Genomic DNA, 16893 nt, shown 5'->3' with positions numbered 1-16893 from the left:
TAATCTCTCTATTAACTCCCCCCTTCCGTTTCCATTCTCCATTTTTAAACAAGCCCTTCGGATTCAACAGATGCAACTTACATTAACTTTACATTGCAACAAACTAGTACAGAACATTAATGAACATGTGTACACTCAGAAAATATTACAATAAAGAGGATTGAGTATTTCTGCCATCTTGAATTTGAGCTTTTTGGGTCAGCAGTCGCTCTTAATCCCACAAGTTTCAAAAATTAAAATGGTGTCCTCAGTCAAAAAAAAAAAATGTTTCAAATTGAATGGACAAAATAATCAATGAAGCTGTACAGCCCACGTTTTGTTGGTTTTTCTTTAGCAAATGAACATGAACACATGCCAGATTGGTCAGATTGAAGGATGCTTGTTAGTCGATCTTGTATCCTGCTCCTGCCATTGTCAGCAGCTTCGTCAGTTTGTGCTTTATTTGCGATATGATTAAGTCCATAAAATAAGCTTTTTCAAGGAATACACTTTTGTCTGTCCCCTGTGGAAATTTCATATCTTCAATCCCTCCATGTCTTTGGAACTCCAGTTCAAAGACCCAAACATCAAGCTTCACATAGTACTGTTTGTAATTCTACTAAAATAAATCTGAGCAAACCTTTCACCAAAGTGAAGTTCGTCTTTAGAGGACTGCAACAAGAAACATAAAACTAAAGCTTATATCCATATACCAATGCACAAAATTTCTGCTACAGAGAGATTAACATAACATAACATAACATACACTTTATTACAACTCCTCTATATGGGGCTATTCTGTCGTAATATACAATAATAACAAATATACAACAATAAAATTACAGTGGGGCAAAAATATTTACATCTGTTACAACTTGAAATATTTACATGAGTTTATATACAGTCATGAAAAATGTGATTAACTGATAACCAGGGCCCGGTTGCTCGAAAGGCGATTAGCACTTAACCCAGCGATAAATTTAACCTGGGTTTCTTTTTCTTTTGTTCAAAAGCATTTTCCCACATAATTTTCTCTGTTATTTTTTAGAGCATCCAATTATCAACTTGTTGACGAAATAAATTAAACTGAATTTACTTTTTAAGCTTTCAAATCTGAATTCAAATTTAATTCACACTAACCCTGGGTTATGTTAACCCAGCTCTGAACAACCTGGCCCAGACAAAATATTTCCCCCAATTCTGATTGGCTAAAAGCACACGCATAATCCACTATAACCATTTACTGATGACCAAATTTGGAAGAAATTTGTGTTTAACAAGGAAATGACATCAAAAATGCAGCCTGCTACGGGTTAAGGCACCATTAACGAGAAGATCTGGGGACAATGTCGAGTTGTTTTGGTTGTGAAAAAAAAGGCACACATTTCACTCGTTTTAAGAGTAAGAACAACAGCTGGAACTAGGTAAAATAATAGCTAAAAACATGACAAAAAAAGCAAGAAGACAACCCGGAGGGCGACATCTGCTATTTGGAGAATATTTGCGGAGCTGGACAAACCTAAACGTACACTATCGAAGATGAACTTAACATCGATGCAGGTAAGCATGTTTTAGCTATGTTTTTAAACTAAAAATTATTTTGAATGAATAATAAAACAATTAATGAATTTGGCTTTCATAGGAAATGAAGAATTAAGCAGATCTTGGAGGGTGTTATCCACCTCAACCTTTGGCCTCGGTGGATAACACCCTCCTCGATCTGCTTAATCCTTCATAATATACTACTCAGCCTCACTCATTAATTGCTAAATAATTCATTATGCTGTTGTTGAAGGCAGTCAGGCTTTAGAGACCAATTAACACTTGCACTTGTCTAATGTTTGGTCATCCCTAAACTGAATAAATAAAAAGGTAATTACTTCTCCAGTGCCACCTCCCTCCAGTCCTTCATCATCATCATCATCATCATTAGACTTTGTTTGTTCTTCTGTCCAAAAGAGTTTGTCCTTGGTTAAACAGAAAAAGTGTCGCTTCCAACCCTTTTGTTGAGAGGTAAATAAAAAGGGGAAAAGTTAGTACAGCTATAGCTGCTACAGTAATTAATAGTTTACTTTTCATCATACCTCCAAATTAAACAGTGGCTGATTAAAGAACACTGAAAAAATCATATCCTACATCATTTGTTGTCACTTGATGAAAACGTAGCACATGCATGTCCACAGGCAAAGCAGTATTTCAATGATTCCCATTCTAAGTCTGCATAGACTCCTGCACACTTTAACAACTGAACTTACATGATCAATTTCATCTTCGAGTAACAGGTATCCATTCTTCAGTGACTGACTGAGATCATCCTCTACTACTAGAAAGCAAAGAACATTTTCTATAAAATTATTTATAAACAACAATGAACTAGCATTTCATCACGTATAATGTTACAGGTCAAGATTTTTAACCTAGGTTGATTCTAAATTTCATGAATAATTTAGAGGAAATTTAGAACCAACCTAGGGCAAAACAAATTTGACCTGAATTTAACATAAATAACATAATTTTCTTGAGAAGTTACTTAAGGTAATGTCCAAGACATTGTAGATGTTGGTCATTTCTTAAAGATTTAACACTATTAAATCATATTTAATGCAGTTAACGACTAGGAGCTATGGTCTCGGGTGTTTTTGGCATTCTTTGGTGGCGTGTTGGTCGTCTGTAACGTTGTTGCGTGACTATGTTTGCGTTTGTAGTGTTTACCATTGTTCGTGAGCATGGGGGGCAGATTCCTGTCCAGCGGTATGTCGCTTTGGCGCATGCAGAGGCCATGTGCCTACGGTGTGTTTGCGTTGTTGTCGAAGCTTTGTTAGCGTGGCATAGCGTGGCGTGGCGTGGCGTGGCGTGGCGTTCCAGTAGCGTAGCGTTTCTCTTAATTCCCCTCCCTCCCTCCGCTTTCTTTCTTATTTATTTATTTAGTTATTTATTCTTCCGGGGGTTTGTTCATTTTACTTCCACTGGGCTTCTGGCCTCAGTGTGACGGGTGTTATAGTGGGGGGCTGGGCACAGGGGGCTCATGGCTGGGTTGTGGGTTGGTAGGCCTGTGGGTGTTCTTCCGCTTTGGGGTGTATTGCGGTTGCAGCCCCCTGGCACATGGGCACCCAACCTCCACTTGTGACGCAGGCATTAATGAACAAAACTCATTTCATATAACAGCAAAAAATAAATAAAACAATATAGTTAAACCTACGTGCGTCACCAATACTTGTGTCTGTAACCTGAGTGGGGTCTTTAGGCAGTTTTTTATGCTGCAAAAATAACATACAGTAAATTATTTGATTTTCATTCACATCAGCAGGGAAATTAACCAATGCACATGTTTCTTATTAAATGAAGAAAATAATACACTATTATGATGTAAAAAAAAAACAAATGCGGGTAAGAGAAACAATCCTCTTAGCTAAAATTCTTTCCATGGTCACTCAAAATACACTTATAATTATGTACTTTTCAAGGTCCCAATAGAAAGGTGGCAAGACTTGCCCCTCCCATCCCTCCTCCTATACACTGTATCTATTGACAAACCTGGCTAATTGTCATGTACATGTAAAGGGAACTATGCTCCTATCTAACCTACTGCAACCTTCTTGAATTTTTCTCCTTCTATTATAAATTTTCTGGAAAACCCTTGGATGCAGCAGTACCTTAAGGATGATTTTGTGCCTCAGAGCACTTGGTGATGGCATCTCCTTTGCATTGGCATCAATTGGTTGCGTCAACAGAAGATCTGCAATCAATCCAGGCACGATAAGTTATCATAACCAATGACATTTAAAACACAAAATAGTTATCATTCCAGTCAGGCTAGTTGTCAGCTAATTGCCACTGGTTAGTCACATTGCTTGCAGTACACATGAAGAAGTTTTGAAAAACTAGTTGTACAAAACTGACATTCAAAAATTATGTCGGCTGAAAGTACCCATCCATTTTATTTCAGTGACTCATAAATCTTGCCTTCCTTGGCCTTCTTCAACCTCAACACTTCATTGGCAGCTCCTCATTACTTCAATGTTATAGGATGGACACTATGAAGTAACTACCTAACTTTTTTTTACAAACCTCCAAAAACATCCCTGAATGTCTGTGCCATTACTTTCTGCTGAGGTATGCTACAGTGGTTTTCCAGTGACAAAATTAAGGGATAACTGAAAATTAAGCAAATGTCTTAATAGATGAAAATGACGATGACAATCAAGACAGTGTTAGCAATGATGATGACAATGATGGTGAAAATGACAATAACATCATTTACAACAATGGTGAGAATTGTTGTCAGGAATATTAGGCAACTAAAAGAGATGGTGGCAGCTACAAATAATAAAACTTGTATATTGTACTTTGACAAAATTCTTCCAAAAATAACTTAAATTAACGAGATTTAACAGGTGGAAATAACTCATTCAAACTAAACCTATACAATTATTATTTTCAAGGACTGAGATGGTCCATAAGGGCTGGTCCCCAATCTTCTTCTCCCTGATATTCTAAAATTCATTTTCAAGTCAGTCTAATCTTACCAGCAACAGTACAAAGTCATACCAATTTCGGCATCTTTTCTTCAAAATAACAAACACACATTATTTCTTACTCTGATGCAACAAATGCATTGTCCTTGATTGCACGCACAACTTCCACAAATTTGATTCTGGATACAAGTGTGTGTCCATGGGTAATAATAGGTTGTCCATCTGGACCATCCCAGCAATCAACTGCAAGTTGAGTAAATAAATAAAATATATATATAAACATATAAACAAACAAATAAATAATGATTTAGAGGTAGCACTTCCACTAGGTGATTCTTGGTCTAAGTAGCTAGTATGCAATTGAGAAATCTGTGATTGTTTATGTCATGCAAATGTCACATAAAAACTAAAAAAAAACAATACATGTCACAATAGGGTCCAAGTAAAATGACTAATACAATCATATTATGAGCTTACTGTACGTTATAAAAAAGAGAAAAACTGAGGATAAGACATACCAATAATTATACATTAAATGTGATTTAATCAATTACTGCATATATTGTTCCTAAATACCAATTTTTACCCATAAATACTTTTATACCAATAGGTTGTAACTACACGTGAATGAAGCAAATTATTTATTCCATATTTACGTTCTAAACAGCGGCAGCCCATCCTGAGAGCACGTATGTACGCTTCTACTGATGCTTCACCCTGAAACTGATCTCCTGTCAGGTAACTGTCAAAAAAAGTCAAATGCAGGATATAAAAAGGAGGAGATGATTCTCCTAAATAGAAGCCTTATTGTAATATAGAAACAGTTGTACAAGAGTATGCAGCAGCAAAGGTAAAGTAAAATTGAGTTCTTGAAAGATTGATTTAAATGGTGCTTGGACTTGCTTAGTTAGCAAGAAGAGCAAGTCTGATTGTGGGGCAAAGAGAGAAAAAACACTATGTATTATTTTAAAAAAAACCTTGTGCTGCTTTTACATGTAGTGGCATATCATACTTTATAAAAAAAATGCAAAAATTACTTTAAAAAAGCATCCAAGTGTAACCACAGCAACCAAGGGTCTCAAATTTTGCCAAAATTTGTCTTTACAGTTACAGGTCCCCCTGCAATAGGTAAATGAAATAAGTTTGAAAAAGTGTAACATACGTGTTATGTGAAGATGCAATCCAATAATGAGCTAGTGGCCTGGTCATATCTTGGTAAACTTCACAATGTGATGAATTAAATGCACTGTTGCCTTTTGACATCAAGTAATCTAGAAACTAAAAGAAATGCATTGACATTAGAAAAAAAATTTAGTCAGGGAAGAATAGTTTACTGTTCAGGGCGGAAAAACGTAATGAGCATGCGTGAACTTTTTTGCCCACATCCCCTGACCGGGTTTGAAAAAATGGCGGGATTTCAAATATTTTATTGCCTAAAAATAAGATGTTGCCACTCAAAACCTGGAAAGAACTGGCATATTTGTCTTCAAAAGTTGCAAGCTGTGGTTATAACCTTGTCGTTACTTAATTTTCTCGAAGAATACCTCATAGTAAAACGGACTTTAACAACATCAAATTCCTTGCGTTGTACTGGAAATGTGGATGCGTAGGTCCTATTTTTTTCAAGATGCATTCACAAAATGTGTTCATATAAGGAAGTTCCTGGATATATAAGGTCCGGAGCTCCACTGTGGACACAAAAACAACATATCTTTGGACAGTGATTTGCCCAAAAAAATTAACGCTTGCCCACAATGTGTTTGAAGGCACTGAACTTGTCGCACTTGAGCTGATATTTTAAAACCCTCGCTCAATCGGACACTTGCAGTTTCGCAGGTAACTAAAATATAAACAAAATCCTCAATGTAGAAGTTATTGCGTTGATATGCGGGCAGAAAAAAGGTCAATCTTTATTTAGTAAAATCTTCCCAAAAATCGGTTTTAAAGCAACTATAGTTTATTTTTAAACTTGATCGTTTCGCGTACTAAGAGATAAATATAAATTATGCTTTGTGTTGTCAAGTTGAAAATGCATAACATCTGTCAAAAACCTACATGTAAGTAGGATTTCCTTCAAACAAAGTTAAAATTACATTATTGCAAAAACTTCTTGCTGACAATGAAGAAATGCATTTTTTGTACGAAAACAACCTACCTAAAGATCTTAAAAGCAAAAGATCGGTTGCAGTGAGGTTCGCAGCTAAACCATGGTTCACCATGTAGCTCTTCTCCTCGCTTTATTTTTAACTCAGTGAATAACTGGTCGATGTGAGGGTCTTCATTCAAGCAAATTAGACTCAGCCAATCGTTACAAAAGTCAGAAAACTGCACATAAGGGTATTTGTTTTGCTCGCTTCAGACAAATCCAGCTCCAGCAATTCAGTGTTACGGGCAGAGTCAATTGTTTTGAAGTGACTGCCGGCAGTTGTCCTCTACTTCACAGCGAGTGAAATGGAAAATTTGCGTACAGAAAGTTATTTCTTATAAAGAAGAGAAACTTTCACAGTGCAGTGGAAAACAAAGCTATGTAATTAAAAGTGAAGAAAACTCTGACTACTTATAGTATTTGAACAACAGAAAAATGATTCTTTTTTTCTAGAGTAAGTTTACTGGCCTTCTACCGGCGAAAGAAGGCGAAATCAACTCACAAATAAATCGAATGAACAATCAAAAAAATACTCGCCTCTTTGGAAATGTTCAAAACTCTTTATTCCACCTCAGACTGACGGAATGATCCGTTTTTCCTTTAACGTTGGTTGTTCCGAGTCCAAAGTAATTTTCAAGTGACGAAAAACAAAAACCACACAAAAGTAAAAAGGCTTTTCAAGGAGCAAACGATCACACCTTGTGCATTTCATTCAGTCTTAATCAGAACTCTCTCAGTGACAAACAAACAAACTGTCGAACACTGTCAACACACAGAAAAGCCGCCTTGAGCCTGCGATAAAGGATGCACAGTAGCTTGCGCAGAACGTTTTTCCGCCCTGAAAGTTTACTGCAGCTAAAAGTTCTTCAGCCAATTTACTTACTCCCCTGTGTTGCAGAAGGTAACTTTTGACAATGGATATTGTTATATTCCTAGACTTTCCCTCAACTAAACAGGGACTGCCATTGGTTGATTCCTGCTCACATGGCCTTGACTAAAATCAAATGTATCCCGATTGTGACACATTTGAGCAATTGCAATGGCGGATCCAGATGTTCAGATAAGGGGGAAGCCCGGTTATCAAGACCCTGAGATAAGGGGGGCCCTTCAGCCTCAGTTTGGTCTAAAATTAAGGGGAGGGCCCAGTCCCCCTGGGCCCTGCCCCTGGGTCCACCCATGAATTGTACCCCACTCGGGATACATTACAGCATTACTTTTTTGTGAATGAACACAACAACTCAAACGTGAAGCCTCAAGCTAAAAAGAAACGATTTTTAAAGTTATCCCAGAAGAGAAACAGCAACTAGTGGAGGAAAAAGATGCAAATGATATAAGGAAAGTAGTTTGTAAATCATTCACTCAATGGTTTTGAGAATTATTTTGTGTTGCTGTAAGTACCAAGTCGACTGTTTTGACTTGCTCCGATATTCTTTGTTGCTGTTGAAGTGAAAATCTAGAAATATAACAAATTTGTTTAGGGAAACATCAGGACCCTTGGGAAAACAAAACTAACTGTTTCCCTTGGTATCTGACATTAAGTGTATAATGTTACAACCTTCTGTGTAATAGTACAAAATATCAAGAATTTCTTGGGAATAGCTTGGCAAGTGACCACTGAACACAAGTTGCCAAATTGGTGACTTTCACAGCAATTTTGGTCACCAAAATTTTTTTCTACTTGCCAGCTTGGAGCACTGTCTTATGACTTAAGTTCATTGGAGAAGAAAGGATCTGACATCAACATCTTGTTCTATTTCAAAAGGTTTAAAGTCAACTCTTCCTTAATGGACACCTCTATACATGGAAGATAGAAACCTCCGCAAAACAAACATCTAGAGTTGGTCCCTGCCTTTCTTTAATCCCTTTATTTGACTCTTTCTAAGACTGACATCTCTCTAGCTAAGACAGACACATAGTAGAGCTCATAATAGCTTCTGCTACCATCTGCTAAATACTTAATAATCATTTACCTCTGAAACAGTGAAATAGGGCTCAGAATAGCTTCTGCTACCATCTGCTAAATACTGCAACATATAGCTTCGGACAGATTCAATGTCTATAGCACCAGATTCCTGAAGAATAATCACAGCTGAGCTACACTTTTGATATGAAAACTAAATTGCAAATGCAAGAATGTAATGGAATGTTGTAAAGCAAATGATTATCACATTATTTAAAATGAACTTCCAAAACTTTGGATTTGGCATAATCAAGGACCATCTTAAGTTATTTTAGTTCACATGTTCAAGAATTCCTACAACCACTGTATCAAAACTCTTCTCTGATACATTTGCGTACAGTGCTGTTTGTTTTTAAGCCATGCAGTCTCAGAAAGTTCAACAACATACAAAAAAGTGAAAATCACAGAGAAGATGCTATCTACTGATAATAATAAGGCTAGATTTGAAAAAAAATTCATACTTGGCTCTAATAGGCCAGTTTACAGTTGTGTGCTTAGTGTCCTAGCCTTTGAGTGAACGTGAGGCTGAGGTTGACCTTGTTTTGATAAAAACCTCGATCCTTTTCTAATGTAAATTTTGCTTAAAAAATACTAGTTAGCATAAGAAAGACATGATTTACATAATAGAGCAGCAGGGGCTGTATCAAAACAAGGTCTACTCCAGCCTTGTTTTCACTTGCAACTGTAAAATGGGCCATTGCATTGAGATTCAGGGATGAATAATTCATTTCTTTTAAATTATACAACTGTACTCCTGTCAGCCTCTGGGCTAAGTGCATATGAGTTTTGATAACTGGAAACTGGGTGATTGAGACAAGTAGTACCTCTTACTTGGAACCTGGTCTACTTTGAGCGAGTGTACTGTACATGAATAGCACAATTCAATCAAGACTACAATAATGCTAAAATTAGAGCGCATTTGTTAGAGCATCCTTACTTCTTGTTCTTCCAAAAGAAACCTCTGAAAGTTGGCTAAGGGTACATAAGTGCTGCAGTAAAAACAGACAACATATCATTAATTACTTCCAACTAGAATTGTTTGTCTTAACACTGAGTTAGGAGGGTTGAAAAACATTGTATTAAACAGCTAAAATAAACAATACTCTAAAAAAAAAACAATAAAATCTGCTACTTACTTGTTCTCTATGTAATCATTAAATCTCAAAGTCAGCTGTAAAGGTAACAAAACGTCATTTAATATACACTTTTAAATTTGGCACTGTTTTGAGCTGACCCTCAAAAACACTCCAACAGAAGCCTCAAATGTTTAACATAAATTACACATACATTTACACAAATTATTCATCTGAGTACAGAATTTTAGAAACTATTCAAGATTTAATGATTTATATATAATATAATCTTAAAGCAACATTTCAACCATGCTCCATCAATTTTCAGATCTTTATCATTACACTTACCTCTTTCACAGTCATTATCTCATCATAAATTTTGCGAAACCCTTCAAAATCAACATGGCCTTCTCCTCTCCCAGCAATCTGTTGTAAAAGCAAAGAACCATGCACCAGTTCAATGGAAACAACACAAACAGCATTAAGAAACGCAGCTGACATAAACACAGAGAGGATGAATAAAAGATCATGGGAAACATTTTGGTAGCTTCAAATAAAAAAAGTGGTTAAAATAAAATTCTGTAAATTAAATCAACATGAAGAGAGAAAAATATCTGTTCTCACACACAACTGGAGCCATGCCAAGCCGACCATGAAGCCCAACCTTTACTATACCAACACTACGAATCATTAGTGTTACAGCACAAAAAGAGAGCTGACAAAACAGCTGAAATTGAGCCTAGATACAATAGATTAACAAACAAGATTAACCAGAACTAAGGCACTACTTGAAAACCTACAACCCAAAAAACAAATGGAGGGTGGGTGGGTGGGGAAGGTCAGGCAATGGTGGAAGGCAACAAAAACAACTAAATTCTGAAATGCCACCTGACCTGAAGACCCCCTGGACACTTGAACCCATACTCCCAGCCGTGTGTGAGAAAAACGTTTTCCGCTTCTTTTGTTCCTCAGCCAGAGGAAAACCACACTTTTCTCTTCAGTTTGAATTAATGACTTTCATGTAAAAAGTAAAGTTACATACATAATCAAATGACAAGTTTTAAATGTCAGAACCTGAGGATCACAGAGTACTAAATTATGGTTGCTCCTCTAATTACAAAACTCCAAGAATAAGTCAGAAAATATAGCTTCGTCTGTCTTGATTCACTAGTTTGTAAAAAATATTGCTTCGTCTGTCTTGATTCACTAGTTTGTGCAGAGGATTTTTATCAAAGTGATGGGTGGCATGAGAGCACTTATTTGAGGATGTAAGATATGTTCACAACTTGAATGTTCAAATGTTTGATTTGACCATGTAAGGCGTTCAGCCCCTGTTTTAAGGATTCCTCCATGTTTAAAAAATTTTAAATTTTACATATTAATTTTTCTTCTTAATTACTTTTAAATATCAATCATTACTTACACAAGATAAAGAATGCTTATTACAAAAACTCACTAATTATCAGTTAAAAGCCATTATCTAGTACATACAAAGCATAAAAAGTTATCAATACGTACATTGTTTATGTAAAGAGTGCATTATTTAAATAATTATTCACTAAACATACATATCAAATCCAGAGATTTTTTTTGAAGTGTAAACACTTTTAACAAAAGGATTTTACAATTAATTGCTCATTATTTTTAAATTTATTTGTTATTTTTATTTTTTATCAGGGTTACAAAATCCATAGAATATCACATTTTTTATAATCTTATGTTAACATCGATTTATATAAAAAAATTGGTGTGAACCTATAAAATGGTCTTGGAAAAGCAAGAAACATGAGGTACTACATGTATTAAACACAACTGACCAAATTAAAACTGTAACAAGAGAAAAGAGTTTAATTACATACCTGAAAGAGACACAGGCTAAAGATGCAAAGAGCACCTTTATTGTATATGTTTCAGGTAAAACTTATATTCAGGTTAAAAATTGTTGAACCTAGGTTGATTCTCAATTTCCTTTGTCTCCTAGCCCTAATTCATGACTAAGGGACTAGCTGGACTAGGAGACAAAGTAAATAGACAATCAACCTGAATTTATTTTTGACCTATAACATAATACATGTACAATTCATCACAGTAACATAATCTGCATTGATTTTATCTAAGTTGACTGTGTCCATGCAAAAAAGAGCAAACTATTGTATATAACCTTTTTGCACATAACAATTTGCAAGGAAATGGTGGCAGGTCCAAGAATCAAACTGGAGCAGAATTGTTTACAAATTTGCAATTTTGCAGAAGCTGCCAGTAATTCCTACAGCAATATTTTAGATCAGTAATCCTTGTGGGTTGATGGAAAACACAACATGTGAGGGAAAGTGGTCAATTATGTGAAAATTCCCTTTTTTTCACACTGTAAAACATTCTTCATGAACTCATTTTTTTACTTACATTAGCATATGTGTGACACTCGCAATTCTCAGGTTTGTGTGAGCAAAATTGACCCTGTCAGAACACATAAACTTTGAACAACAGTCTTTTTAGTAAAGTTTCAATATCTTCCCCCAATTAATAATTTAGGGAGTAAGTACCTAGTAAAATAGCATTCCTAATACCTAAATAGCTTTGTCAGCCAGTGACAGGCACTGAAGCATGAAGTAAGTGAACAACAAGCAAATTGTTTTGATTCTTGCTGTAAAACAATGGTCTATCACAGCATGACAGCATATTTGCAACATTTATTACATGTTTAACACTACATGTATTTGACCTAACTTGGCTCAGTAGTAAGAACATATAAACTTTGAAGAGCAGTTCTGCTGATGTAGCTGTAAATCTTTTGAAGGCTTTGGGGCCCATGCCCCTGTAACAAGTAGCACTTATTAAAGCAATAGACCAAACTTTCTATGGATCTACCAGCATGATACCGCCACGAGGGATGTTGGGAGAACACGAGAAAAGCTTGTAAATCACGAGCCGAAGTTGAGAGATTTGCAAGCTTTTCAAGTGTTCTACCAACATCCCAAGTGGGTTATAATGCTGGTGCCCATAGAAAGTGTGGTCTATTGCTTATATAAATAACTTTAAGTAAAATGGAAAATGTTTCAATTTTCTATGAGTTTACCAGCACAATAAACCATAACCTGAGATCAGGCCCAATTTTAGCAGTTCTCATACATTCTCTCTAACGGCTACCGCTAAAATTGGGCCTGATACAAACTCTCTCACGTTTGTGCTCGTTACGGCCAGATTTTGGCTGTTAGAACAATGTCACAAGTTCTGATTGGCTGTCGGAAATACCGGAAGTTGAAAGCGCTTATTCCTCGTGTGGTTGTTTTCGTGAATGATCCACCGTCGGTGGAGAGAAGGATCGATTTTGCTGTCTTTTTTATTGTTTTATGGTCTTTGGTAAGAAAATATGCCTTAATATGTGCCATGGAAATTCAGAAAATTCATATGGTTGTTCATATCTTCTCAAGATTTGCTTTAGTTACGGAACAAATGTGAGTGTATCACGGAGTTGAATCCCTCTGCAAGTTGTTGACCGCTAACAAGCTGCCTTTTGATTTACCAACAAACAAGTGCAAATCAAAATACTGTCCATCTTAAAACTGGTTTCATTTGAAAGTTTGGCTGGGAATGACTTCTCTGAACGGGGTACGCAAGCGGAGGCTCACTGCAAAAGAAATCTCAATCGCCAACTGTGAAGTATAAGACAAAAAATATCACATCGCTGTTCAAGGAATTTTTGTAGGTATTATTATAAAAGCTGGTGGCGCTAGTCTTAAGGAAACAGACTTGTTGTTTGCCTTCGCTTTTTGTAAGAAATAAACCAGCAAAACTGGTGTCCTCGCTCATTGGCTGTTTGTTAATTTTGATTAATAAATTCAGCGAGCCTAGTTTTTAGACCTGCAGTAAAACAACAACACAACTAAGGAGAACTACAAAGTGTGTTTGTAATATTGTTTTTCTTTTTGTTTATAGGTCAGTTGAGCATGCATTTAGTGGCAGATAATAGTTACCTGGATTTTTTAAAAATAAATATATTTTTTAGACGTTTGTTTGTCTAATAAATTCGCAAATATTATTGCAAGTGTACACACAGGACTAAATCAACTGCATTAAATACACTTGAGAACTCGTTTGGTTTGTTCTGAAATAATTTATATATCCTTTGAAAAAGTTCACGATATTTTTCTTCAAGATTTTTAAAGATTTATGTACTGGAAATTGGGGAAAATTGCGGAGGAAAATATTAAGGCAACAGAAAAAGAGAAATTTCAGTATTTTAAATTAGAGCGTGTCTAGCCAAAATAATAAAACTAGTAGAACATTGTGTCGCTGTCTTTTCGAAAACTTTTTTACCTTCTGCCCTACCAGAAATAACCTTCGAGATCTTTAATTTCGCAAGAAGTTAAAAGTGATTGTGCTGACTGTTTTATTTTTAGCTGAAAAAATTAACAGCTAAAAGCTATCTTTTAAGTCAGCCAGTCTGCATTCTTCCCACGCACGAAAAATTTGCATACTAGAAAAACAAGCAACGCAAGTAATTTTGGTTGGCTGATTCAGCAAATGTCAATCAATCAAAAAAGTGGGTGGCAGACGTTTCATAGAAGGTTTGTATCAGGCTCTGTTTTCGTTTCTCCTTGCCTGCCGGAATGTTATTACGAAGCAAAATGAAAATTGAGCCTGATCTCAGGTTAAATAAAGCATAGGTTTTTAACCAATCAGAATGCACATACTTTCTTTGTTATTTTACAATACTTTATATTACTACTATTATATTAATGAAAAGTCACCAATTATGCAGATTTCAATTATACCTACAGTAAAACTTTGTTCACAACCCCATAAAGTATTTTACTTACAGAAGTGTAACAGAAATACTCTGAGTTTTCAGCAATTGAGCTTAATTGGCCCTGTGAGAACAGATAAACTTTGTAGAGCAGTTTTTGAAATTAGAAGATAATAGAGGGAGGAAATTTTGGCATTCAAGACTTACAGTGTATACCCGTAGGCTAACCAATAACAGTAAGAACCAAAGTTAGTAAATTACACCTTCATAGAGTTTATCAAGCTTATGGATATAATTCAAAAATTAATATTCTCATTTATAACTATTATAGATTGTAGAAATGAAACTCTCAATTTTATATTTGCCTAAAATGAAGGAACATTAGTAACTTTCACTTCAAACACTTATATCAAAAAGAAAAAAAAACAGTTTAACTGGTTTATAGTAGCATTTTTCAGTTAATTTGCTTCATAGTTTGAGCAACAAAATTATAGCAATCATTTATGTTTTAGCTTACTGTATATATAATCTATAAATGAGATTTATAACCTCAAAATGAAAGTTCAACCTGCCATTCTATAAGACTATATGTACATGGCTGGATACACCTGTGGCATAATTTTACCTCTTGTATAACTTTGCTAAAATATAAAAATCGATATTTTTTTGATATTCAGGTGAAGATCAAGGTCAAATTTGATTTCAGGTTAGATTTTTTTAACTTAGGTTGATTTTCAATTTCCTTTGTTTTTTGTGGTGCTAGGAGACAAAGGATATACAAAATCAACCTAGGTTAATTCAAATTTGATCTGTGACAATACATTCCATCTATCCATAACAGAACAGATTAGCTTTCACTATGTAGACCTATGGTGTCACAATACTTGCAGTTCAGGTCACATTCTACAATTAAGAGACCCCAATTTGAAATAAAACTTTGTCCAAATTTCTTCCAATTGATCAAGATGCATCATTAATTGGGAAATGTACAAAATAAGTTTATTTTTTTAAGCTACAAGATGAAAGTTGTATGTGACTGTTACAGGTGACTTTGACAGCTTCATAACTTTTATATATATTTTGGGAGATCCCCTACACCTAAAAATGTTAGGACACCAATAAATTGTGTTTTAAATGGAAAAAAGCACATCACATAAATAATGAAAACAACATGAAAATCATCACTTTATCAGGAACAGTCTATACATCCCATTCACACCAAAGCACATAAACATGTAAAAAACTTGTTTTTTTAAACAGTTAAAATTGTTTCCCTCAAAACAGCTGCTTACTGACTTTAAAGCTGATTGCAAATTTAGCTGAAAATTACAAAACATGTTGGAGTTCATTTGAATCTATGTAAAGCCTGGTGTTGGAGTTTTCCCCAACTGTTTTTACTGTTATTTTTATTATTTCTTAAACCTGGTTCAATTAAACACGTTTAGTTGATATGAATAAGGTAAATGTATTCACTGGCACAATTCAGCATTTTAAGTCAAACAAATGCAACATTTGTAAACATATTAGTATCCATGTATTACCTGGTAACTCAAACTCTGAGGGGAAATGAAAAACAGTTTGAGTTAGCAGGGGTTTGAGTTATTGGGGTCGGTTGAATCCCTAATTTGCCATGTTAATATCACAAGCAGACCACCCTCTGTTCGTGTGGCAGTTGTTGTTATTGAAATCTGAAATCATTGGTCTTTTGTATCCAATAGACAAAATAAAGATGAATATTACAGGGGCTACAATTTACTCCAAAATACAGATTTGGAACTAAATGTTCAAGAGAAGTTCAAGCGAAATGTTATCTTAGTCAACTGTCATGTTTTTCCACTTTCCGGAGCTGTTTAAAGAGTTATTTTGTGAGATTATCATTTGAGTGATGGTTAGAACTAAAGAAGGAGACAAGGCAGGCAGCAATCAGCCACCAACACGTGACCCAGTCCACTTCAAGCTAGAACTGATGCCAAACCATTGAATTTTGCGGGTTGGAAACACCAGCATCGGATGGATGAGATACGTCTCCATGCTCTTGCCAAACCTCAACTCAATCCTTACAAAATCTACAGAGGAAAGCAATCTAGGAGTTGCAAGAGCAGCTTTCTCAACATGATTTGTGCAAACTGGGTATTTCAAATTCCACTAGTCAAGAATTTTGCCCTGATCATGTTGAGAAAGCTGCATGCTCTTGCAACTTCAGGATCGCTTTTCTCGGTAGATTTTGGAAGGATTAAGTTGAGGTTTGGCGAGAACATAAAGACATATCTCGTCGATCCGATGCAGGTGTTTCCAATGCAAGCTGTGAAATTCAATGGTTGGCATCAGTTTCAGCTTTAAGTGCACTAAGTCACATGCCAGTCGCTGATTACTGTCAGCCTGGTCTCCTTTAGTCCTAAACTACAGGTCAAACAATCACCTTGCAAAATAATGGTTTAAACAGTTCAGGAAGGCAAAAAAAATGACAGGTGACTAAGTTAACATTTAGACCTTCACTTGAACATTTAGTCTCA

The 16893-nt window shown here is 35.5% G+C and overlaps 1 protein-coding gene across 1 annotated transcript in view; it reads right to left on the bottom strand.

Moving 5' to 3' along the window:
• LOC140927315 (1-phosphatidylinositol 4,5-bisphosphate phosphodiesterase gamma-1-like) overlaps positions 1 to 16893 on the bottom strand; it is a 37183-nt gene that overhangs the window by 14636 nt on the left and 5654 nt on the right. Inside the window, exons 6-18 of the mRNA XM_073376940.1 lie at positions 9982 to 10059; positions 9697 to 9731; positions 9498 to 9549; positions 8571 to 8672; positions 5617 to 5732; positions 5111 to 5196; positions 4577 to 4697; positions 4048 to 4133; positions 3633 to 3715; positions 3179 to 3236; positions 2235 to 2302; positions 1860 to 1979; positions 620 to 651 (exon numbers count right to left, since the gene is read on the bottom strand). Of these exons, the coding sequence (XP_073233041.1) occupies positions 620 to 651; positions 1860 to 1979; positions 2235 to 2302; positions 3179 to 3236; positions 3633 to 3715; positions 4048 to 4133; positions 4577 to 4697; positions 5111 to 5196; positions 5617 to 5732; positions 8571 to 8672; positions 9498 to 9549; positions 9697 to 9731; positions 9982 to 10059 (1037 nt within the window). The remainder of the gene's footprint in view (positions 1 to 619; positions 652 to 1859; positions 1980 to 2234; positions 2303 to 3178; positions 3237 to 3632; positions 3716 to 4047; positions 4134 to 4576; positions 4698 to 5110; positions 5197 to 5616; positions 5733 to 8570; positions 8673 to 9497; positions 9550 to 9696; positions 9732 to 9981; positions 10060 to 16893) is intronic.

The sequence above is a fragment of the Porites lutea genome, chromosome 2 (assembly GCF_958299795.1).
Source record: "Porites lutea chromosome 2, jaPorLute2.1, whole genome shotgun sequence".
In the NCBI taxonomy this organism is placed as follows: Eukaryota; Metazoa; Cnidaria; class Anthozoa; order Scleractinia; family Poritidae; genus Porites; species Porites lutea.
Note: the sequence above shows the minus strand (reverse complement) of the source record. Positions and strands in the feature narration are given on the sequence as shown.